At 38.1% G+C, this 24228-nt stretch overlaps 3 protein-coding genes and 1 long non-coding RNA gene across 5 annotated transcripts in view; 3 read left to right on the top strand and 1 right to left on the bottom strand.

Annotated features, from left to right (window-relative positions):
• LOC127874575 (uncharacterized) overlaps positions 1-24228 on the top strand; it is a 207673-nt gene that overhangs the window by 80207 nt on the left and 103238 nt on the right. The window lies entirely within an intron of this gene.
• LOC127874580 (uncharacterized) overlaps positions 1-24228 on the top strand; it is a 194855-nt gene that overhangs the window by 67389 nt on the left and 103238 nt on the right. The gene's annotated exons all lie outside the window — the stretch shown is intronic.
• On the top strand, positions 3682-9404 carry LOC127874583 (WD repeat-containing and planar cell polarity effector protein fritz homolog). The gene is made up of 8 exons (XM_052418979.1): positions 3682-3775; positions 4553-4654; positions 5120-5225; positions 6811-6925; positions 7568-7691; positions 7919-7982; positions 8531-8621; positions 9276-9404. Exons 3-8 carry the CDS (start codon positions 5211-5213, stop codon positions 9293-9295), a joined length of 429 nt encoding a protein of 142 aa, XP_052274939.1. The 5' UTR covers positions 3682-3775; positions 4553-4654; positions 5120-5210; the 3' UTR covers positions 9296-9404.
• LOC127874588 (uncharacterized) overlaps positions 19623-24228 on the bottom strand; it is a 30448-nt gene continuing 25842 nt past the window's right edge. Inside the window, exon 2 of the long non-coding RNA XR_008047003.1 lies at positions 19623-22403. This is a non-coding gene — a long non-coding RNA (uncharacterized LOC127874588). The remainder of the gene's footprint in view (positions 22404-24228) is intronic.

Genomic DNA, 24228 nt, shown 5'->3' with positions numbered 1-24228 from the left:
ATGGAAATTACCTAAAAAACAACTTTTGATTTTTGACACCATATACAAATTCAAAATATACAATATGATAGTTGATGAAAATAAATACAAAATAAATCTGCGAGTAATACTTTTTACTCACGAATTAGGTAGTCATAAAGACAGCCCTGTTGACCCGTACTTTGTTGTTTATGCATTACTTGTTACCCTAGCAGTTCGCACGGTGTCAACAACTCTGACCTAAACATGGGTATAGAGCACTAATGTGCTTTTTCAGTGTAGCTATTTTACCCAGCTTTTCACCTTAAATGACTTTAACATAACGCCAGCAGACACGCATGAATATATTCGAATATTCCATAGGCTGATTCGAGATAAAATCCTCTGAACTTTGGCTACATCACTGTGTCTGTGCTCAGGGCTAAGGATGAAGCACTGTTCAGTGTAAGGAATTTCGGACTACCTTTTGTATGTTCAAACGACACAAATTGTGGCCCAGTTACAATTACGCGTTAAAATCCATCTACAGAAAGTCTATAAACACAGTTTTGCTTTCAAGATGAGAAAAAAACCATTACTAAAATAGTATAGTGTCACGATAAGAGGGAAATCGTTTAATCATCCAACCACAAATGTTTGCCGCACTCAGTCAGCACGTCTGGATATTGTTCTTGAACGCCTGGATAGGCTGCCCTTCATTACAAGTTTTGCTAGTTTGAATTCAATTTTGTGTTGAAAAGTGTTGCGCTAAATGTGCCATTAACAATTCGCAATGAGATTTTTAATGACCCTCGTCATGCGAAATTTGGTCTTATTCCATATGCGCCCATCATATGTATAGCCCACTTAGCCTGCGCATCTTTCAGTCTGGTCACGAGATACATAATTAGACCATAACACATTGAGTGATTTTGTAGCGAACAGCATCGCCTCTGACCAGACTGCGCAAATGCACAGGTACGGCTAAAGATATGCTGGCTTTAACACATAAGACCCTTTTTCGCATGATGCGGCTTAGAAAGAGTGATTTAAATGTGTTGAAAGAAAACTGCGTGTAAATCAAATATTAATATAAAGATATATTTCGATGGTGAAGAAATACACTCATGATAAGGCATTTGTGAGGACACATATGATGTGCACTCCCGTAGTATAATTTTTATCTACTTACACGAATGTGTGATTTGAAAATGATAACACACATTTCATGCGGTGAAAATGCGACTAACAAGTGAAAAAAACAATAGTTAAACTTTTTGCGTTCTTCAGCAACAATCAGAAACTTGCTTGAGATGCCTCCTATTCTGCTCAACTAGACCGAATGTTTTGACTGAATGTTTTCAAAAATCAATTTGATAAAACATTCGTCTTGACAAAAAATCGGTTGTATGAACTTAATAATGTCATGCTATTGTTTCGACTAACTATTTTTTTGCCGAGAAGATCTTATGATCACGTGACGAAAAAAAAGACTCTAAAACATGACCCTCGTCATGCGAAATTTGGTCTTATTCCATATGCGCCCATCATATGTATAGCCCACTTAGCCTGCGCATCTTTCAGTCTGGTCACGAGATACATAATTAGACCATAACACATTGAGTGATTTTGTAGCGAACAGCATCGCCTCTGACCAGACTGCGCAAATGCACAGGTACGGCTAAAGATATGCTGGCTTTAACACATAAGACCCTTTTTCGCATGATGCGGCTAAGAAAGAGTGATTTAAATGTGTTGAAAGAAAACTGCGTGTAAATCAAATATTAATATAAAGATATATTTCGATGGTGAAGAAATACACTCATGATAAGGCATTTGTGAGGACACATATGATGTGCACTCCCGTAGTATAATTTTTATCTACTTACACGAATGTGTGATTTGAAAATGATAACACACATTTCATGCGGTGAAAATGCGACTAACAAGTGAAAAAAACAATAGTTAAACTTTTTGCGTTCTTCAGCAACAATCAGAAACTTGCTTGAGATGCCTCCTGTTCTGCTCAACTAGACCGAATGTTTTGACTGAATGTTTTCAAAAATCAATTTGATAAAACATTCGTCTTGACAAAAAATCGGTTGTATGAACTTAATAATTTCATGCTATTGTTTCGACTAACTATTTTTTTTTTTTTGCCGAGAAGATCTTATGATCACGTGACGAAAAAAAAGACTCTAAAACACTCGCAAAAAAGTACCACATGATAAAAAAACACGCTAAACACAAATACCATGCGACTAAGACTTTTATTATGCAAAAATATACAATTCCGCGAGATGTAATTTCGCAAAAACTTATATGAATCCTGTGTAAACTTCTTTTAATAACCAACAAATGAAACTTTACATATCTAGATGCCGGGGCCTTAAGATTTGAATTATGTAAAGAATCGACTTCTAACTGAAGTAAGCAAAGGAAATGTAGCACCCAGTTGACCCTTTCTTTTTATGCGCGAATGCAGGTTGAATGTAAAGTGTGCTGTTTACTATCGTAACTCACTACTTAAGCGTAACCGTCGCTTTGTTTGATGTCAAACAAAGAATGAACCACAACATAATTATAATAATAAATGTATTATTATTAAACAGCATTGTGTTAAATTCTCAAGCAAACTACATTAAAACTTGAGCTACGCTGGCCGAAAGACCGATTTTCGCATTACACGGCTATGAAAGTGTGATTTAAATGTTTGTAAAGAAAACTGCATGTCAATCAAATATTAACATACAGTATATTTTGATGATGCAGAAATAAACTCACAATAAGCCGCGCGAGGACACATTATGGTGTTCACTCCCATAGTATAATTTGTATCTACTTATACTAATGTATGTTTCGACTATTATAACACACATTTCATGCGGTGAATATGCGACCTAAAAGTTAAAAAAAGAAGAATAGTTAAACGTTTGTTTTCAATTTAATTATTTAAAATCATAAATTTCAAACTTTATTTCAAAGTCAGCATTCACGCCAAATACCTTTTAAAAGATAATTCTTGTTATATTTAATTGTTTTTTATATTCTGTTTTAGCTATTATGACGCCTTTTTGTTGTTGTCTATAGTATCCCTGTAGTTATTGTTGATCTCATGTTCAAGGTTTTATCATTTGAGAACTGTGAATATTAACAAGTGTAACCCTATACTATTGTGTTGTAATCACCCGTGCAATTGGACTTTCCCTTGTGTATCAGCAGTATTTTCATTTTCCCGCATCTATTAAAAGCCTCAGATTATGAAAGACCTGTGCTGAGCAAAAATACTACGTCATACAGACGCAGCAGATAGTGGACTATTTTAATCATTCATAAGCAATATCTTCCGCGACACGTATAATACAAACATTGTTTATTGATTCTTTTCTATGTACGATTCCGTTCCAAAATATTCCATTTAACACGATATTCAAATTATGTTTCCATTTGTGAATGAATATAGTTGGAAAACTCAAACCTCTTGCATTAATTATACAACTCCTCGTGTGGATGAGGTAGATGCGGCGGTTATCCGGCTTAGCGTAGTTAAGAGCAGACCGACTTGCAACGCGTAGTACTAACCTTAGTTGTTCGCAGGCGAACAACTAAAACAACTTAATGTTTCAGGTGTTTGATATAGCTTTAACGATACTTAAATAACAACTTAATGTTTCAGGTGTTTGATATAGCTTTAACGCTACTTAAATAACAACTTAATGTTTCAGGTGTTTGATATAGCTTTAACGCCACTTAAAATACAACTTCTTGATGAAAAGCCTTGTCCTACAAAGATTTTGCAGATGGGAAAATACTACAGGTATTTCCACTTTATCCAGATCATGTTAAGTAACAAATTTGTTATTCTTAGGAAGTGAAGGAGGCTGAATGCAGAAATTTACCTGCTTAAGTTTCGTTCTACATGTAAAACATTTATTTCAAAATTGAGCATTATTAGCTCGGCGTTTTCGGAGAAAACCTGAGGTATTGTCCTAGCCAGCTCGTAGTTTCGTCCGCCGTCCGCGTCGTGCTAAAACCTTAACATTTTGTTAAGGTTGTGAACATTGGCTCTAAAATCAAATTGCTTCCACCTACAGTCTCATATGTAGATGCACCTTGATGAGTCCTACACGCCACATCCATTTTTGGGTCACTAGGTCAAAGGTCAAGGTCACTGTGACCTTAAAAAAAAGAAAAATCAAATTCTGACAAGCTTTCATTTATTCAAAACTGCACCCGTAGACGAGCGTGGCACCCGTTATGCGTTGCTCTTGTTTTACAGATATATACAGTTGACATTTAGTGAAAGAATCAGTGAATTATTTTATAAAGTACAACATTATAGTCTTACTGAAAGTATTCATTTAGCTATCATAATGATCATGTACCAAATTCAAAGAAAACTTGTTTATTACTTTGATCCATATATTAAGGAAAGTAAAAACACATAAATAATTGTATAACAAGATGACAAGAATTAGGCATTGTTTAATAGGTTAACTTACTTATGTTCGATATATGTAAATAACTGTTGAAAACCACCAAAATATCCATTTAGACACACAAGCAATGACACAAACTCACTTCCCTCCCCCAGGTCTGCACCAGCTTCACGAGACATGAAATGGTGTGAGTTTGACCCGCAGGCAGCGTACTGGCTTGGAGACTATGTGGATGCACTTGCCGTCGTTTTTTACAAGTAATGACATGAAATTGAATCTCCACTAGGGAAAACTGGGCTAATCAGAGACAACAATTTCCACCTTAACTTGTGTTTAGAAGAGCCTTTCGTTTAAAAAATAGTTTCATAAAAGTGGAAAGTGTTGTCCCTGATTAGCTGGTATGAACTGCACAGGCTCATTCATTGATGACTTTTTACCTACATGCATTAAGGCCCAGTTTTCCGAAAAAAGGCTAATTTATTGAGAGCAACAGCGTATTTGAATTTTTGTCACTTGGTGAAGAATTGTTGACCTCATCAAGATTTTTTAATTAAAAGTTTGTGTCCTTTTTAATGAGCACATAAATGTTTTTCTTGATAATATGAAAGCCTTGTTTGAATCTGGGTCATGTGTGGTCTAAAACTAAACTGTATCACCTGGTTGGAAACAAACTTTTTTGTTTCAGTTATTAACAAAACAGCACATTTCTTGCTATCTTGCAGAGGGCCAGTTGGCCTGCTTCAGATGTCACTGTGACTTGTGAGCAGGGAAAGATTGTCCTGTGTGGAGCTGGTGCGAGAATACATACGGGCTATGCAAGTAGATGAAGTATGCATTCACTGCACTCGAAATGTATCTGGTATAAATATTATCCTTGTTGTTTTTTAAACAGGGCTTCATGAATATTTGAAGAAAGTTCTCCCAGATTAGCCTGCTCAGTCAGCATAGGCTTATCAATGACGATTTTTTTTTCTCACTTTTATGGTATTATTTGCTTAAAAGAAGTCTTTTCTGAATGAAAATCCAGTATTGGTGGAAAGTGTCGTTCCTGATTAGCCTGTGCAGACTTCACTAGCTGATCTGGAAAGACCATTTACACAGATGCATTTAGCCAGGTTTTCGCAGAGCGAGGCTTTACTGTAAATTGTTTGTATTGCAGGGCCTATACATGTATTAACAATGCTGTGGATGAAAATCTTGACTTGATTTAAGTTTAAGCTCCACATCTCATTTCTTGTTCAAAGGCCAATGCTTTATGTCACAGTATGAAATGTTATTGAATTGATATCAGCAATATTTATTTGTGTAATACATATTTATTATAATAAGAACTTAGTATAAAGTGACTTACAGAATTTTATAGACTAAATGGATTTTATTAATTTAAGGAATTTTATGAATTTAAGGATTTAACACAACTTTAGTTCTCCCATAGTTCTGTGAATATATAAGTTGCAAGTTAAACCCTTAAAAATACAGCTTCGACCTAGTTTTATAATAGATTTTTGATCAGCGATTTATAATTATGTTTGTAAAACTGGAAAACTTTTTTTAAATAAAACTGTTTATCAAGAATTTAAAGAGAACACGTACGGACATTATCCTTTGCAATCTTGCTATGTATTAACAATTGCAAAAGCACTATGCATTGAAATTAAAATGTATTGTCTTTCTGTACTGAAGAACAGTTTAATTCCCAAAGATTTTGCTTTAGTTTTTTATTTGCACATTTTTATGTCCCCGAAGGAGGGCATATAGTGATCGGACTGTCCGTCCGTCTGTCCGTCTGTCCGTCCGTCCGTCTGTCCGTCTTTCCGTCACACTTTGCGTTAAGGTTTCGAATAATGCTAATAACTTCTATGTCCCTTGAGATGTAACCTTCATATTTGGTATGCATGTGTATATGGACAAGGCCTTTCCATACGCACAAATATTTTGACCCCTGTGACCTTGACGTTGAACTTAGGGTCCGAATGCATGTGTGTATTGACAAGGCCTTTCCGTACGCACACAAATTTTGACCCCTGTGACCTTGACCTTGAACTTAGGGTCTGCGTTTAGGTTTTTAAAATCTGCGTTTAGTTTTCGAAAAATGCTCATACGCCTATCAAAGCGTTTATAGGACAACAATACATTAGCATTAAGCTCACTATTTCTATGCCTGTATTAATTTATTAGAGTACTGCTCTGGGAAAATGGACCTTAATGCAGTGAGGTCTGTACAAGCTTATCATGGATGACACTTTCTGTCAAGACTCGATTTTCATTAGAAGCGACTTCCTTTAAACAAAATGTTCAATTAAAGAAGAAGGTGTCGTCTCTGTCCGGACTGCACAGGCTAATCTTGGACAGCACTTTACACATATGCATTAAGTCCCGTTATCCCAAAACCCCAGCTTGTTCCTAATTTCAGGCTGTTTCCCTGCTATGTGCCATGAGCTGGGACCAGGATGGCACCAGCTTTTACACCTGTCTCACCGCCATTGTCACCCATCTCCTCAAGATGCCACTGAACGCAGAACGTGAAGGTGGGTGGGGAAGATACTTGATTGATTTATTCCTACGACTTAGCTTTGAAATATAGGGAGAGTATTTGGGGAATTTGGTAATGTACTGTTGTCTGGATGCGGGACTAAAATGTTAATGTTATGGAAGTCCCACCTTCGGATTTTTTTAGTATGGCTTTGTAGAACAATATTAAGTTACTTTGTATATTTGTTATATTGTCTCACAAACCCTATGGCCTAAGAAGTTTATTCATCTTGAACATAAAATCGTGTAACTGTTCATCTATTTTGCGATCAAAAGATTTTGTAAACTACATTTAGCATATTTATTTGTGAAAAAGACATATCTGTATGTATACTCCATTTCAATTTTATGTACAATAAATATTTAAACATAAACACTTCCATTTTAAATGCATCAACAACTTAAACCAACACAAAGATGCATTTTCAACAGATTACGTATACATATACTATTTAAATTACTTCACTAAGTGATTATGCTGAGGAAAAATATCATTTCAAATGGTCAGATTTATGTGCGATCCTAGATTAAATATTGTACCTGCAATTAAAAAAATCATTTTTTAAACTGTATTCTGTGAAACAATATTATCTAAACTAATAATTTCTCAAAAACAAATACCATATTATATTTGCCAGTGAATCTGCAGACGGCTCTAGGCACATTCTACTCTCCCAAGCAGCCTCTCTCAGAGTCGACCATCCTCGACTATCGAGACCCAATAAGCCGTCTTGCTAGACGGTTTTTCCACCATCTACTAAGGTAGTCAGCATGTGACAGTGACATCGTTTCATAGTTGTTAGCCTGCATCGTTTATGCTAATTAAATTTGTAATTCAGGAAAAGAATACTGAAAATTGACACTGTTAATTTTTACTATTATAAGCTGTTATTTTTGACTGTTTCAAACAGTGATTGACATATCTTTATTCACTGATATTTCTCTATGAATAACAGGAAGGCATATGATAAAGAGATCATGTTTTTTAGGTATGCAAGATTTGACAAGGCCTGTTTGCTGGCTGTGGGCATTGGTGCAAAGGATCTCTTCATGGTATGTTTATATATGTCAATACATCGTAAAGAATATTTATATTATTTTGTGCTGACTTCAGCTATTGATTTTACTGAAATTTAAGGATTGATATGTCATTCACATCCGCTTTCACAAGCATGTAAGCATTGCTGTTTTTGGCAGACTGAAAGTTTGTCAAAACATACTAATGTTTGTTGCATCCAGCTCCTTTGGTGTTTCTTAATTTAATTTTAGACTTAAGTTTTATCAGATTGTATCATGTCAGCTTTGAGTAGATTATTAAAATGTTCTTAAATCTTTGGGGAACAGTTGCAAGCCCTTCATATTGGGAATTTTAAAGGGAATGGGTAATTATATTTTTTGTTGATATTCATGACTACATGTCAAAACTTCGTCTCATGCAAATAGCTAGGAACATACACAAAAATGCCTCTATGTCATTAGTTTTCTTATGAAGGTTATATTTAGAGGGGCATTATGAAGTCTTACCTTTTGAGGAGGGAAATAGGGCAGTATGTTGGCCTCTAATATGCCCTAGAAATCGTTGTATTATCATATGTCTTCAGGACATTCATTACATGGCCTTGGACAAAGCGGAGACTGCTCTTGCAGAGGTTTCAAGGAGGAAGGCTGAGCAAGTTGACTCAGAATCCATAGGTATGGGATGATGGGTAATAGTGGTTTTCTCGTGGGGTAACTGCCCCATGAGAAAGTCAAGGATGTGAAACACAAATATTATATGTGCTGCAGGGATGGTATGAGGAAACAAGTACTGGAAATCAAAGTAGTAGAGTTGTTATTTTTTGTTTAAAATAGTTGTATTCTAAAATCATTAATATATACCTAATTTTCCAATTATTAAGAAAGTATTTTACCCAACAGTTTTTGTGGTTTCTTGTTCTATAAAAAAGCCCTTATGGGATGAGATATATTGGAGTCACTCTGATGGTTGGTGGGTCAGTCCACATAAATATTATGAATTCAAGGAAAGACCTCATTTTTTATTTTTCACTGCAATTTAATTGAAAGGTCAACTATGTCATTACCATGAAGTGAATATGAACTTGTAAGACACTTCTTTCATTGAAGCACAATTCTCTTTTACTTCCCATGAAAACAGCTGACAAAACGGTGCATGCATATTGGTTAGGTTTCTCTAGTGGTATAGGATTGAATCTTTGGTTATACATCTTAGTTCATCCCACATTTTGTATTTCTCAGAATGGTCACATTATGGTGGGATAAATATACACTTCCATCTTCCTTTGTATTTATCTGTCATTAAACTAGTTAGCTGTCTTTGCAATACAGAGAGCTACAATGACACGTAACCAGGTCTCGATGGAGGAGGGTTTTACCAGCAGCATAATGGCGCCGCAAGTAACCATGGGAACAGACATAGAGAGGAGGTAAGTGCTGGCTGGGAAGTTTAAACCTTCCTGAGGCACGAAAAATATGTAACATAGTTTACTGGTCATCTACACAAGTTTGTTTAAATGATGCTACTGAGGTCAAAGTTGACAATGCCTTTGGGATTCACATTGTATAGACTTAATTTGCAAAATTGAATGTAATTGATCCAAATTCTTATGTCAAGCTGCATGTAAAAAATTATCAGATGAGCAATCTATTGACATCTTGGTATTATTGTATAATTGCGCAATCCACTGATGGCAGTGATACAGTATGTATTGTATCCGTTTTTGTACTAGTTTGTCCCCTACCGGTGAAACCGGAGGGGACTTATGGTTTGCACTCTGTGAGTGTGTCTGTCACACTTTTCTGAATCCTGTAATAACTTTAAAAGTTCTTCATATTTGTTCATGAGACTTGAAACATGGATACATGGCAATATGGAGATTATGCACGTCATTTTATTTTGTTTCTACGTCAAGAATTCTGGTTGCTATGGCAACAAATAGACTAGAAATATTGCTGAAAATGGTGGAGTTTTACCGGTAGGGAACTTTTATTGCTTGGCAATAGTCTTGTTTAAATGAATGATGTTAGTGTTTTTTTTGTCGATTCTGCTTGTGAATGTATTTGATTTAAGGTAGATCTAAAATATAGACTTTTAAGTTTGCAAAATGTATAACTCAATACATGTTCAAGTTGCTCGGCTATTATCCGGTTTGGCGAATGAGGATTAAAGCCTTTGTTATAAAGTATTATTTAAATCTCATAAATACGTTACCTGCCATCTATAGCTACTACTTCCGTAGGTTGGTTATATCATCCGGATTTTTTTTTTGGAGCCGCCACCCTGTGTCCGTAGTTTAGACTAGATCGGAACATAGTGTAACGCAACCTAGCAAAAAGCCACACCCTACCTTCAGTCTTCTTCCGGATGCGGGAATAGAACAGCACGCCGTTTCGATGGCTCTGATAATTGGGTTTATTTCCATTTATCTCCCGTGTTTTTGTTGAGTTGTTTTTTAGACAAGTGTTAGTATTTGTCTAGCAATTTATTATCCGGACTATTTCATAGGTATCGTATTAAACTTTTGTTTAATTTATGTCTTATGGGCAGTGTGTTTTAAAGCGACCACGTGGCATAATCGTTTACATAGTAAAATGGGAGAATGTTAATCAATGCCGTGTTTTTGTTTAGACAAGTTTTTGTTTTTGTCTAACAAATAATTATCGGTGTTATTTTCGATTATGGTATTAAACTTTTGTTTAATTTATGCCACAAACGCGGCTTTTGTAAACTGGTAGAATGTAAATCAATGCCGTGTATTTGTTTAGACAAGTTTTAGTATTTGTCTAACACATTATTATCGGTGTTATTTTTTATAATGGTATTAAACTTTTGTTTAATTTATGCCACAAACGCGGTTTGTGTGTTCATGAAGCTAGTAACGTTCTCTTTTAGAAGTAAATAACTTAGAGAATGTTTATCATTTGCATTATGTGCAAATAGTTAATTTCATGTTCCGTATAACAATCTGGTCTATGACCAGCTAATTGTTTAATATGTTTTTACTTTGTATTTCACGTACGAAGGTCGCAGAAAACAAGAAAAGCACCGTGCAAGACGTTGACCATGTGGTTTCGGCCATGCATCGGACCATATGGCTCCCACCATACTTCGGTCTTTGCACGGTACCGGGCTAAACGTCGACCACGTGACTCTTGCCACACCTCGATCGACGTCAGACCATATGGCTCCCGCCATACATCGGTCTTTGACCGGTGACGTCGACAAAGTGGCTTCGGCCATGTGTCGGTCGACGTCAGACAATATGGCTCCCGCCATACTTCGGTCTTTACCCGGTAATTTCATCGGTCATTTTATGACCGGTCCGTTCACCGGCCCCCGGTCTTTGACAGGTCCGGTCCGGGCAACATAGGACCTTCCAGAGCCGCAAGCGTGGAGAAGATCCTGTTCCAATGGACCTTCGCCACCGGGCACCGTGCAAGACGTTGACCACGCGGCTTCGGAAATGCGTCATTCGACGTCAGACCATATGGCTCCCGCCAAACTTCGGTCTTTGCACGGTACTGAGCATGACGTCGACCAAGTGGCTTCGGCCATTCGTCGGTCGACTGAAGACCATATGGCTCCCGCTATACGTCGGTCTATGCTCAGTGACGTCGACCACATAGCTTCGGCCATGCGTCGGTCGACGTCAATCCATATGGCTTCCGCCATTCTTCGGTCTTTAGTTTACCCGGTGACGTCATCGGTCATATTATGACCGGTCCGTTAACCGGGCACCGGTCAATGTCCAGTCGCCAAACGTCGGTCTATGCTCAGTGACGTCAACCACGTGGAATAAGCCATGCGTCGCTCGACGCAGACCATATGGGTTCCGCCATACTTCGGTCTCGACCTGGTGACGTCACCGGTCATGTTATGACTGGTCTGTTCACCGGGCACCAATCCCTGGTCACCGGTCCCCGGTCATTGGCCGGTCGGGTTCGGGCGACGGTCAGCAGTCACCGGGTTTTACCCGGTGACGTAACCGGTGATATTATGACCGATCCGTTCACTGGTCTTTGACCGGTCTGGACAACGGGCAGGACCACGTGGCTTCAGCCATGCGTCGGTCAACGTCAGACCATATTGCTCTCGCCATACTTTGATCTTTTCCCGGTACCGGGCGAGACTTCGACCACGTGGCTCCCGCAATACGTCGGTCTTTGCCAAGTGACATCGACCACGTTGTTTTGACCATGTGTCGGTCGATGTCAGACCATATGGTTCCCGCCAGACTTCGGTTTTTAACCGTTAATGTCACCGGTCATATTATGACCGGTCCGGTCACTGGTCATTGACCGGTCCGGTCCTGTCACCACGGACCGGTCCGGTTCCCGATAGCAGGGACCGGTCACAGGCATCAGTCACCGGGTATTACCCGGTGACATCACTCACCGGTCATATTATGATCAGTACGGTCACTGGTCATTGACCGGTCCGGTCACCGATCAACGGCTATTACCCGGTGACGTCACCGGTCATATAATAACCTCCTTTGATTCATCTTAGCAGGATTCATCGTTTGCTGCGACCCACTGGTATTTTCTAGGTTACCTAGTCGTATAACCCCTGCTGCTACTCCATCGAGTCCAATACTTTATGGAGTCAGCAGTCTCAAGGACACTTGTTCCTTTCAATAATAGAAGCTTATGATATACCTCCATCTGGTATTCCTACTTCTGACTCAGCCGGCTACATACAGACCACTAGTCTTGCAGATGGTTCGGTTGAAGCAGGCTCAGAGTCTAACGTTGAGACCTAACATTATTGTCATTTCATTCTATTAATCAGGTCTATACATTATTTTTACCCGCCCCTTCCCTGTCGGCTACAGGCTTTGGAGTCACCGTTACGGAACAGTTGGCCCGCAAAGTGAGCACGGCAGGATTAGCAAGGCGATGTCTTGTGTCAACAATCGCCTTCCGAGTGGCTCGACTACAATGTATGTTTTTTCAGTCATTGGAACCCAAATAATTAGCCTGCTCCATCGCCGTGGTAAGCCCATAAGGACCTGACTGAGCTTAAACCGCGTATGGCGGTAAAAGCTTCAAGTCCCCTGTACCCGACCCGACTACCGGTTTGGACCTTTCCAAACTGCCGGGTCTAGATCCTGACAATAACAAGCTTTTGCTTACTATGCCACTTGCTTCTACCTCTATCCCAGTTCCTTACTCCATGTTGGAGAAAAGGTAACTGAGAGAGGACCGATCCATGGGTCTGCCTACCAGCTTGACCGCATGCGGCCACAGCCTTGTAGATGGCTTGGGAGCTATCGGACTCGGGCCCGAGATGCTAAGGATCCGGAGGGACCTCATCCTCTATTCCCTGCCTCATTTTTCTTGTTGGAACCAGAAGTGAACTTGCTCAGAATTGCTCCTTTCACCGCAGATTTTCATCTTGGAGGCAGGATACAGGCGGCAATCACAACTGACCGGAGAGACCAGATCTTTGCTTCTCTAACGAGAAACAACTCTGGCCAGCGCCTAAGCGCTCTTTAGTGTCCAGCTTCTAAGCACCCGGCAACCCCGACAGCCAAGAATACTAAGAAGAACAACCTTTTTCTCCAAATGACCTTTTTATCCCCCGCCATAGGCGGAGGGATATTGTTTTGGCGTTGTCCGTCCGTCCGGCACTTTTGTGTCCGGAGCCATATCTTGGAAGTGCTTTGGTGGATTTCATTGAAACCTGGTATGAGTATATATATGGATAAGAGGATGATGCACGCCAAATGGCATTGTACACCATCGGATAATAACGGAGTTATGGCCCTTTGTATCTTGAAAAAATACTTTTTGTGTGTCCGGAGCAATATCTTGGAAGTGCTTTGACGGATTTTATTGAAACTTGGTATAAGTATATATATGGATAAGAGGATGATGCATGCCAAATGGCATTGTACACCATCGGATAATAACGGAGTTATGGCCCTTTGTATCTTGAAAAAATGCTGTTTTGTGTGTCTGAAGCCATATATTGGAAGTGCTTTGACGGATTTATTGAAACTTGATATGAGTATACATATGGATAAGAGGATGATGCACATTGGCCTTGTCCATCCGTCCAGAATACTTTTGTTTCCAGAAGTATAATGGCGGGGGATATCAATTCAACGAATTTGCTTGTTCTATTTAACATCCGGCCTCTTACAGGCCGTGTTCCTATAACAGGTCGTCTTCCTATCGGAATTCGTCTGGAAATGATTCTTAAATAAAGGGCAAACCCAAGCCGGATCAGAAGACTTTCAAGCCTTCGACCGGCAAGGGCGGACGTCCTTAAGGTCACTCCTAGTGTTGTCCCTTTTAAACAACACACCTCCGATGCCGAAAGTACCAGTTGAAGAGATACGCACTTCGCAAATCGATGGCTGCCGCTTATAATTAAGTGTTCAACACTTTTCTATTCTACCGACTTTCAAGTCTGGTCGGAGTGGGGACATTTCGGCTTGCCGAGAATTTCTTTCCCCACCCATTTTTTACCATGAGGCTCCGGCCACTGGTCGGTCTTTTACCGGTTCGGTCCCCGGTGTTTCTGCTGGGACGTCTTTTCCGAAAGAATACGTCCTCTTCAGCACTATCTCTAAATTTGTTGGAATTTATCTCAGAGCAATTCGCGTACACAGATTCCCATCCTTTCATCTTAAGTTCCCCACATTCAGTGGTGACTAGACTAGGGGACTCTCTTGGCAGGAGTACCGCTTCTTCCACCGCCACCTTCCTTACATCTCATAGGGATGCGAGCAGGGAAAGTTTGGGGCGCTTACCTGGAACCACTCAGCCTTATCATCTCAGGTATGTGGTCTCCTCAGGAGTATCACCTGCACATCAACAATCTCGAAAAGCTAGCAGTCTTTCTAGCTGTTTCTCGTTTCCAACACATTTTCGAGACTCCTGTGTGATGGTGTCAACAAAAAACACATCAGTCATGGTTTACATCCAGGCACAAGGGTGTATACATAATCATCCCCTGTATCTTAAAACCAGGAACTTGCTCGTTCTTTGCAAGAACTTCAACATTTCTCTCTCGTTCAAACACATACCAGGTCGTCTCAACACTCTGTCGGACAGTAAATCGTGCAAACACCAGTTCCTTCTGTCAGATTGGACATTTCATCAGGAAGAGACCAACTAGATTTTTCTCACATTCGGTTATCCACTGGTCTACCTGTTTGCGACCAGAGACAACCACGGCTTCCTGAGTAAGATAGTCCAGTTTACGATCCAGTTGCGTTGGCGATTGTCGTGCTTTCGTCCGCTTGAGACCAACTGGACTCTTATGCCTATATCTCACCCATTCTATTCCTCTATCTTGGAGTATCAAGGTGACCTCTTGCCAGATTCTCCTGGTCGCCCCCCAGAAGATTCTAGTTCATCGACTTTCTCAGTCTCCTGTATGATTTTTCCAGGAAACTTACTCACAGGTCATATTTCCTATCTCAGAGAGATAGATTTCATAAGCTCCAGACATGTTCCACTACAAGTCTGGCCATTATTTGATAATCCCTACAGAAGAACGTTTTTTCTGTTAGAGCTTCAACTCTCGTTGCCTCTGCAAGAGAAAAGTCCACTAGAACAGTCGACGATGCTTTCTGGAAGCTTGTCTCTGACTGGTGTATTCGAGGGCATATTGATCCCCTCAATCATTCTGCTAGACGCATAGAGGTTTTTCTTGTCTATCTTTTTGATGATAAGAAACTTTCTCTTATCTCCATCAAGGATACAGACTATGCTTCGTATAACTTGGCTTTTCATAAGTCATCACAAGTCTATGCTGACCTTCCTATTTCATGACCTAGCCATGGAACTTGATCGCTCTGTTTCTCGTTCCTTTACCCTTCATGCTCTTTCTGTCGGAGAAGACCATCTTCATTTTGATCCGATGGCTTCGTCACTTGGTTGTGTCAGCCAGGATTCCTTGCTGAATATCAACTCCCCTATTAGTGCAGGACTAGGTCTGAAGTCCCGTTTGCAAAATTGGGTTGAGAGATTTTCTCACTTGATGTGAGTTAATTAGTCCCTATACATGATAAATCACCGAGGTGCTTGTCCGTCACACTGCCAGGAGCCTCAAAATACCAAAATCCAATATGGCCGCCGACGGCCATTTTGAAAAAGAAAAAAATATTGCCTTTTGGAGTAAAATCAAATGTTTTACCTCTAAATTATGTTTTTTTTTTGGTAAGAACTCGGTAATGAGAGGTCTTGTTAAATATGGAGGGCAATTGATACGGAAAGGTAAAGTACAAGGTCATATGATATTTAAACGACATTGAGTTGACCTTGGACTGTAAAAGCCAGTGTATAAACTTTAATGTAACAAATTTTGACGTAATTAATTCAATTACAATAGTGTTGTGCACGTTTTACGTAATATTGACAGATTTAAACAGTATCCAGATTAAGTTTGCAAATCCAGATTATTTGCAAACTTATTTTTTTTATTTATTGAACAATTGTTATGAAATTTTGCATATTTGAAGGGCGCATTGAGTACATACATATAATTTAAAAAAAAAGAGTTAAAATGTTTTTGGAAAGTAGAGTTATTTGATGATAAAGTTGCCATCCCCCGTTGGATCCCAACGGGGTTTTGGCTCCCCCGTTAAGAATTGCAATTCTCCAACGGGTGTTTTTTCCAGACGGGAGAATTTTACCTATATTTTACAAAAAATGTAATTTAAATATTATGCTTTGTTTTCTGTTTCAATGTTTACAAATACACATGTTTAAGTTATAATTGTAAGAAATATGTACTTTAATAAGAAAATAAAGTGTTTGTAGATTTTCTTCCCCCGTGGGATTTTGACGGGGGATCCCGTCCATCTCCCATATCCATTAAATTCCAACGGGGTTTTCACGGGGGACCCCGTCAATCCCCCATTTAAATTAAACCCCAATGGGTGTTTGACGGGGGATCCCCGTTTAACTCCAATTTATAAAGAACTCCAATGGGAGTTTGACCAGAGAAGGGAGGGGGGGATCAGACTTCAATAAACAGTTTATACCCATTGCAATATATTCCATTGTATAAAGAGTAAAAGACACCAAACTTTATTAAATAATTGATGTTTTCTTTTTAAGGTTTCAAAATCAATTTATAATTTTTATATTTTCATAACTCGGTACGTTACGTTGAATAAAATGTCTTTTTGAAAGAGATTAACCCCACATATTGCTATTTCTGGAAAGATGAATTTAAAACGTTCCATAATTTTGAAAGACTGTATAAATAATATAGTGACTTATCTCGAAAATATATTACATTTACCTTTTGATAATCCAAACGTTGCTTTTATCCATTTCTGTGATGATAAATACAATCCAGAAAGACAATAACATTGGAAGCATAATTATTGTCATTCGGAATTGTATTTCTTTTGCTGTTTATTCCCGTGTAACAGTTTTGGAGGTTTTTTACCTAGAAATTTAGCTTGCAAACATTTTCGGTGCAATGTCGTACCTTAGTTTACCGGTTACATTCCACAAGTTGTCTTTTTTTTACACAAAATGCCTGAATAGGGCAGTGTGTTAGGTTCATTGTTTTGTTATTGCAGTTGTTTGTTTTTTATCTTTAACAACACCGTGCACTGGTAGCGTTATTAGCAGAGACATGCGGGAGTCTTCTTGAAACATACCGTACTGTACTGGCTAGTTTCAATTATGGGACACACCACTTCTCCAATAGAATCGATGATGTTTAAATACATTTTAGTTATATTTGCAGTTTCAGTTATTAACTGTTTTGTTTTCTGATAAGGATATGATATCCCAGACGTTAGTTCCTGTGCTGTCTTTTTCCCTCTAAACAAACAGACATATAACACCAAGGACTTATATCACTTTTCATTATTGTGAATAAAATACAATATACCACACACAACTGAAATATTTGATATAACCCATATTAGCAGTATGATTTCCTTTCTAAATGTAATAAAAACTTAATTTTCAATCATGAACTAGTAGTTTCAGGAAAACAGGAAACCAAGAAAAAATGTGAAACCAACAAAGGCATAGAATTGTGAAATATGCAAGCCAGAGTTCTCGACTTATGATTGTTGAACGCTGCACTTCTATACACCACAACCTACCTTTGTTGGAAGTTTGATGTAAATGGGTCTTATTGTAATTACGTTATGACCCGGACAATAAAAAAGTGAGATAAATAAAGTAATGAAGGGGCTATAGCTATAGTTCTTGTGCACTGAACTTCTAATCAGTGAGATCTATCCATATATGCATATATGAAGTTTCATGTGAATAGGTGATATAGTTAAAGACTAATACTCTGGACAAAGTACTGGAAGCTGCCCGACCCCAGGCATGACATAATTAATCCCTTAATATGGACTCCATTGGTCATTGTCGACTCCGGTACTACTTACGTGTACCCCAGGTACTCTTAAGTATACTTACATGTACCCCGGGTACGGTAAATATACTAAATCGTACCCGGTCGATATTAGACTGTACTCGAGTTGTATTCCCGCCTAAAATCCTATGTCGTTAAACGCGCTACCGATTATCTTAAACAAACTTCTATTTAAAAAAAAACTGCCTCAACATGCTTTGTGAGTATGAGTTTCGATAATATAGGGGCCATTTTACAGAAAATTGACATAAATGTGAATATATTTAATTAAAAACAAGATGTGTTTGTAAAACACAATGTCCCCCTACATGACGTTTGACCTTGAAGGATGACCTTGACCTTGTGAAGGATGACCTTGACCTTTCACCACTCAAAATGTGCAGCTCCATGAGATACACATGCATGCCAAATATCAAGTTGCTATCTTCGTGAAACACAATGTCCCCCTATATGACGTTTGACCTTGAAGGTTGACCTTGACCTTGTGAAGGATGACCTTGACCTTTCACCACTCAAAATGTGCAGCTCCATGAGATACACATGCATGCCAAATATCAAGTTGCTATCTTCAATATTGCAAAAGTATTCATAAAATGAGCGATTTGGGCCACATATATTTGACCTCTGACCTTGAAGGATGACCTTGACCTTTCACCACTCAAAATGTGCAGCTCCATGAGATACACATGCATGCCAAATATCAAATTGCTATCTTCAATATTGCAAAAGTATTTATAAAATAAGCGATTTGGGCCTCATATATTTGACCTCTGACCTTGAAGGATGACCTTGACCTTTCACCACTAAAAATGTGCAGCTCCATGAGATACACATGCATGCTAAATATCAAGTTGCTATCTTAAATAATGCAAAAGTATTCATAAAATGAGCGATTTTGGCCACATATATTTGACCTCTGACCTTAAAGGATGACCTTGACCTTTCACCACTCAAAATGTGCAGCTTCATGAAATACACAAGCATATGAAGTTGCTATCTTCAATATAGCAAAAGTTATTGCAAAATGTTAAAGTTGGCGCAAACAGACAGACCAACAGACAGACCAACAGTATGTCCCCCACTACTATAGTGGGGGACATAAAAATAGCCGACAACGACCGATTAAGCTGTAAATTCCCGGGTACGTTTTAGTATATTTACCGTACCCTGGGTACATGTAAGTATACTTAAGAGTACCCGGGGTACATGTAAGTAGTACCCGAGCCGACAATGACCAATCGAGCCTTAATATGCCCTGTATTTGACAGACATATGAGAGACAAATGGAAAGGATGAAAAAAACAACACAGCAGTTATTAGTTTTATCAGAGACATAGATAACAGAGATAACAGAGATAGGCAGCTCGCTAAATATCGGCAAACTCTCGCGCATCCAGTGGTTTTGGCGAGATAGGTTTAATTTTAGTCTGTGCAATAAAAGAATGCATGAACATAGTTTTTACAATTTAATGATATTTCATCAAAACTTCATCATTCATAAACACATATCAATACAACTGGCATAAAAAATAAGCAATTTATTACACGTATTAAGCAAGTTGTTGATATTACAAAATTAATAACATATCGGGAGAAAACAGCTAATATTCTGCAGTGATGCAGGCAACAAACATGTAAGCATAAGAGCCATTATCGTATGGGGCAGGGTATTAATGTTGCTGAAGGAAATTCATAATCACATAAGAATTTTTCATCATGGAGATTGGACTATAAATGCGACTGAGAGTGTTAACATGTTTTTACCATAGTCATGTAAGGAAAAAGCCCCGCCCCTTGGTGGCCATGTTTTTCATGATATCATTGGGACACTCTATAGAGTGTTAAAAAGGTTTTTCGAATCCCGGACAATCGCTCCTACGGACAATCGCTCCTACGCTAAATTTGACAAGGGAGACAGTCGCTCCTACGATGTTTTGACAGGGCGGACAGTCGCTCCTACGATGTTTTGCCAGGGCGGAAAGTCGCTCCTATGATGTTTTGACAGGGCGGACAGTCGCTCCTACATTATTTTGCCAACCCGGACAATCACTCCTACATTATTTTGTCAACCCGGACAATCGCTCCTACATTATTTTTGACTCCACGGCAAAACATATTATTCGCTGATCAAAGGCTTACACCTATAATTAACCAACAATTATAATTGCCAACCTGTTAACAGAAAGCCAATTTAATTAACATGAGCCGATCAATTTGATTTTAATTAATTAATTTACTTACTGACAAACTATGTTACAGTTTGTCGATTCTGTAAATATAAGGTAGTTATAAGGGCACTTTGGACAATGGTTCCTACATTATTCCTATCAGGGACATTCTTTCCTATATTACATTTATTGGAATAAGTGCCATTTTGCGAATGGAATAAACATAAAAACCGCATTAAATCAATAATTGCTATAACAACAATGGTAGTATCAATCGATAATGACCACTTTGACACCTATGATGTGCCAACCGTGCATAAAGATTACAGAATGGCGCCACATTAAAGGGGCCTTTTCACAGATTTTGGCATGTTTTGAAGTTTGTCATTAAATGCTTTATATTGATAAATGTAAACATTAAATTTTAAAAGCTCCAGTAAAAAATCAAAAATAAAATTTAAAAAAGGAAAACAAAAGTAGCCCGCAGCAGGACTCGAAGTAAAAAACGCATTAGCCAACTGAGCTATCCTGCCAAGGATACACAAGATGCGTATTTTATACCTTATATCATCGTAGTTTCACAAATTTAAAGGACATCACTAGAACTTTCCAAATTATTCAATCGCTTCAATCAATTATACATTGAATACAAAATTCATGAAATGCAACATAATGGCGAATTCAAATGTACAGACATTTTCGATTTCAAATTTAAATATCTGGCTTATTTTGCATTTTTCGACACAAGTTGGCAATTTTAATTGTCGGTTAATCATAGGTGTTAGCCTTTGATCGGCGTACACTACATTTTGCCGTGGAGTCAAAATAATGTAGGAGCGACTGTCCGGGTTGACAAAATAATGTAGGAGCGATTGTCCGGGTTGGCAAAATAATGTAGGAGCGACTGTCTGCCCTGTCAAAACATCGTAGGAGCAACTGTCCGCCCTTGCAAAACATCGTAGGAGCGACTGTCCGCCCTGTCAAAACATCGTAGGAGCGACCGTCCGCCCTATCAAATTTAGCGTAGGAGCGATTGTCTGTAGGAGAGATTGTCCGGATACCAGGTTTTTCTATAGCTATATATAGACATATAAGGAAAAATGCCCCACCCCCTGGTGCCCATGTTTTTGAACCAACCGGAACCATTTTTGAACTTGCCCAAGATATCATTTTGACAAATCTTCTGACCAAGTTTCATGATGACGGACAATAAACCGGAACAATTTTTTAACTTGTCCAAGATTTCATTTGGAAAAATGTTCTGACCAAATTTCATGAAGTTTGGACAATTAATGTGGCCTCAAGATTGTTTACAAGGCAAATGTTGACGCCACACAACACGCACTCCACGACTGCCAAAAGGCGATCAAAAAAGCTCACCATTAGCACATTGTGCTCAGGTGAGCTAAAGGGCAAAAAGATAATCACTAGAAATTTGTTCCCACAAAAAATGGTTCTGGGCTACTTCCTAACCATGAACATATTCAGTAGTGTGTCCTGCTTCATTAACACATACTTTCATCCTTAAATATGTTTTGCCATGCTTTGATCTGAATGTAAAAAGCGAATGTCCAGGTCTCTAGCGTGCGTATTGACAATAAATTGCTTTGGATCACTTCGTTCAGTATGTAACACTCAACCCTGATAGGCACAGTGATCTCAACTTGACAGTTTCCAACGTCAGCTGAGTCTGGTTCTGTTGTTGACGATGACTAACCACACTGAGTTGCTTTGTCTTCATACAATGCAGTGTTGAGAGAAGTATCATCCTCAGTTCTCAGTTATGGATTCATCCTCATCGAGCAAGAAACCAGCAAGAAACCATCCTCAAGCGCTGTTGGGGATGATTCATCATGTCGAGATGGCTTGTGCTTCTTCTGCACCCCATAACTCAGTCACTCCCTCCTGGGCATGGCCAAACTGAAAATACAAATGAGCATATCAGATGAACACCAAATAATATGAAATGTATTATATGCTATTCTAAATTTAGATAAAACAAGAGATGTGTTCATCAGAAACACAATGCCCCCTACTGTGCCGCAATTTGACCTTTGACCTTGAAGAATGACCTTGACCTTGAACTTCCACCACTCAAAATGTGCGGATTCATGAGATACACATGCATGACAAATATCAAGTTGCTATCTTCAATATTGCAAAAGTTATGGCCAACGTTAATTTTTTTTCGGACGGACGGACAGACTGACATACTGACAGTTCAACTGCTATATGCCACCCTACCGGGGGCATAAAATATAAAGGCCTCATGGAATTTATAAAGAAGGCACATACGCATGCAATTTATAATGTTTCATATGTGAATTCTTTTTCTTTCTATCAGCATTTTAACCATTTTAACCCAACAACATTCAGGCTGTTTAGTTGACTTGTTACTGCATAATGTAATAATGGCAATTTCTCCATAAGATACAACAGACTACTGCAGTTGACGGCCAGTTCCCTTTAAAATAGGATTTATGTGTGTTACATGAATATTGTAACTTAAAAACTCTTCCATTATACAAAATTCCTTTTCTTGTAATAGAATGAGCTTCATTTTTATAAATTCATTGTCATATTTAAGCAAATGAACACAGAAAGACAATAAACAACCAATCCACCATTTACACCACACAATAACTGGTAATAAGACAAAATGCTGTCTTATTTCCAGGTATTGTGTGGTATTTAATATTACCTGAGCTAAGACACCTTATTAAATTATCTTCCTATATTATAAATTGATCAACAAGCACCTGTTTTAAATTAAATTCTTAGATTTAATATTCCTTGATCAATGGATTAAAATTAAATTATTAATAAAATTCTTATCTTAATTATTAAATGACTCTTGTTTCAAAACTAAATTTATAAATTAAATCATATATTAAATGATCAATTTATTAAAACTTTCCTTAACTTATAAAACTGAAGCACTTTTTTAATTAAGCACATTCTTCGATGATTTTAACTACACAAAATAAACAAACCATTATTTATACTAATTTACACAAAGTAAGATTGTGAATGAGAATGAAGTCAAATTATAAATGTTTAAATTATTATAAAAAGTTGATTTAATTGGGGAGGGCTAATCTCTTATCTGGCACCATGCTGTGTCTGCCATTATAACTTTGATATACATCAAATGATATACATCACCATTCGGTGGACAGACGGACTGACCGACATGTACAAAAAATCTACCCCCTCTTCTTTGAAGGGGGCATAAATATGGGAAACCATAAAACTATTGAAATCAGAAATTTGCTTATATATAAATGCATAATAGATTGATTATTAAATGAGGCAATTGTATTGATACGTCTTGCTAATTATAGCATTTAAACTTAGAGCAGATAATATAAAGATTTTTTAGAGATTAAATTTTCCCCCCACAACTAAAATTTTGTACATAACATCTAACTGTATTTTTTTCTTTATCAATTGCGGATTTTAAAAATTCACTTAACTTTGTTAAAACAGAAAGAGCTTTCTCTTACATCACACATTCTCACAAGTCATATATTTGTACAAAATGCATAAACATATTTTTGGTGTTATTTTGATGCATGTGTATTGTGTATTTATTATTATGGTAGTTTGATGTTAAGCTGTATATGCTTATGTTGCAAATAAACTCGCTGTTCTGTTCTGTTAATTTTATAATATTGGGATTTATTGTGCTCGAATAAAAGTCAGGGGAAGTCTACACTGTGTATTAGCAACCTGCTGTGTTGAT

This window comes from Dreissena polymorpha, chromosome 3 (genome assembly GCF_020536995.1).
Source record: "Dreissena polymorpha isolate Duluth1 chromosome 3, UMN_Dpol_1.0, whole genome shotgun sequence".
Classification (NCBI taxonomy): Eukaryota; Metazoa; Mollusca; class Bivalvia; order Myida; family Dreissenidae; genus Dreissena; species Dreissena polymorpha.
Note: the sequence above shows the minus strand (reverse complement) of the source record. Positions and strands in the feature narration are given on the sequence as shown.

What these genes read in the sequence shown, in the direction of transcription:
- LOC127874583 (XM_052418979.1), top strand. An exon ending in TTTTTCCACCATCTACTAAG is followed by an intron (nt 7,692 to 7,918) that starts GTAGTCAGCATG and finishes CATGTTTTTTAG; the next exon opens with GTATGCAAGATTTGACAAGG. An exon ending in GTGCAAAGGATCTCTTCATG is followed by an intron (nt 7,983 to 8,530) that starts GTATGTTTATAT and finishes ATATGTCTTCAG; the next exon opens with GACATTCATTACATGGCCTT.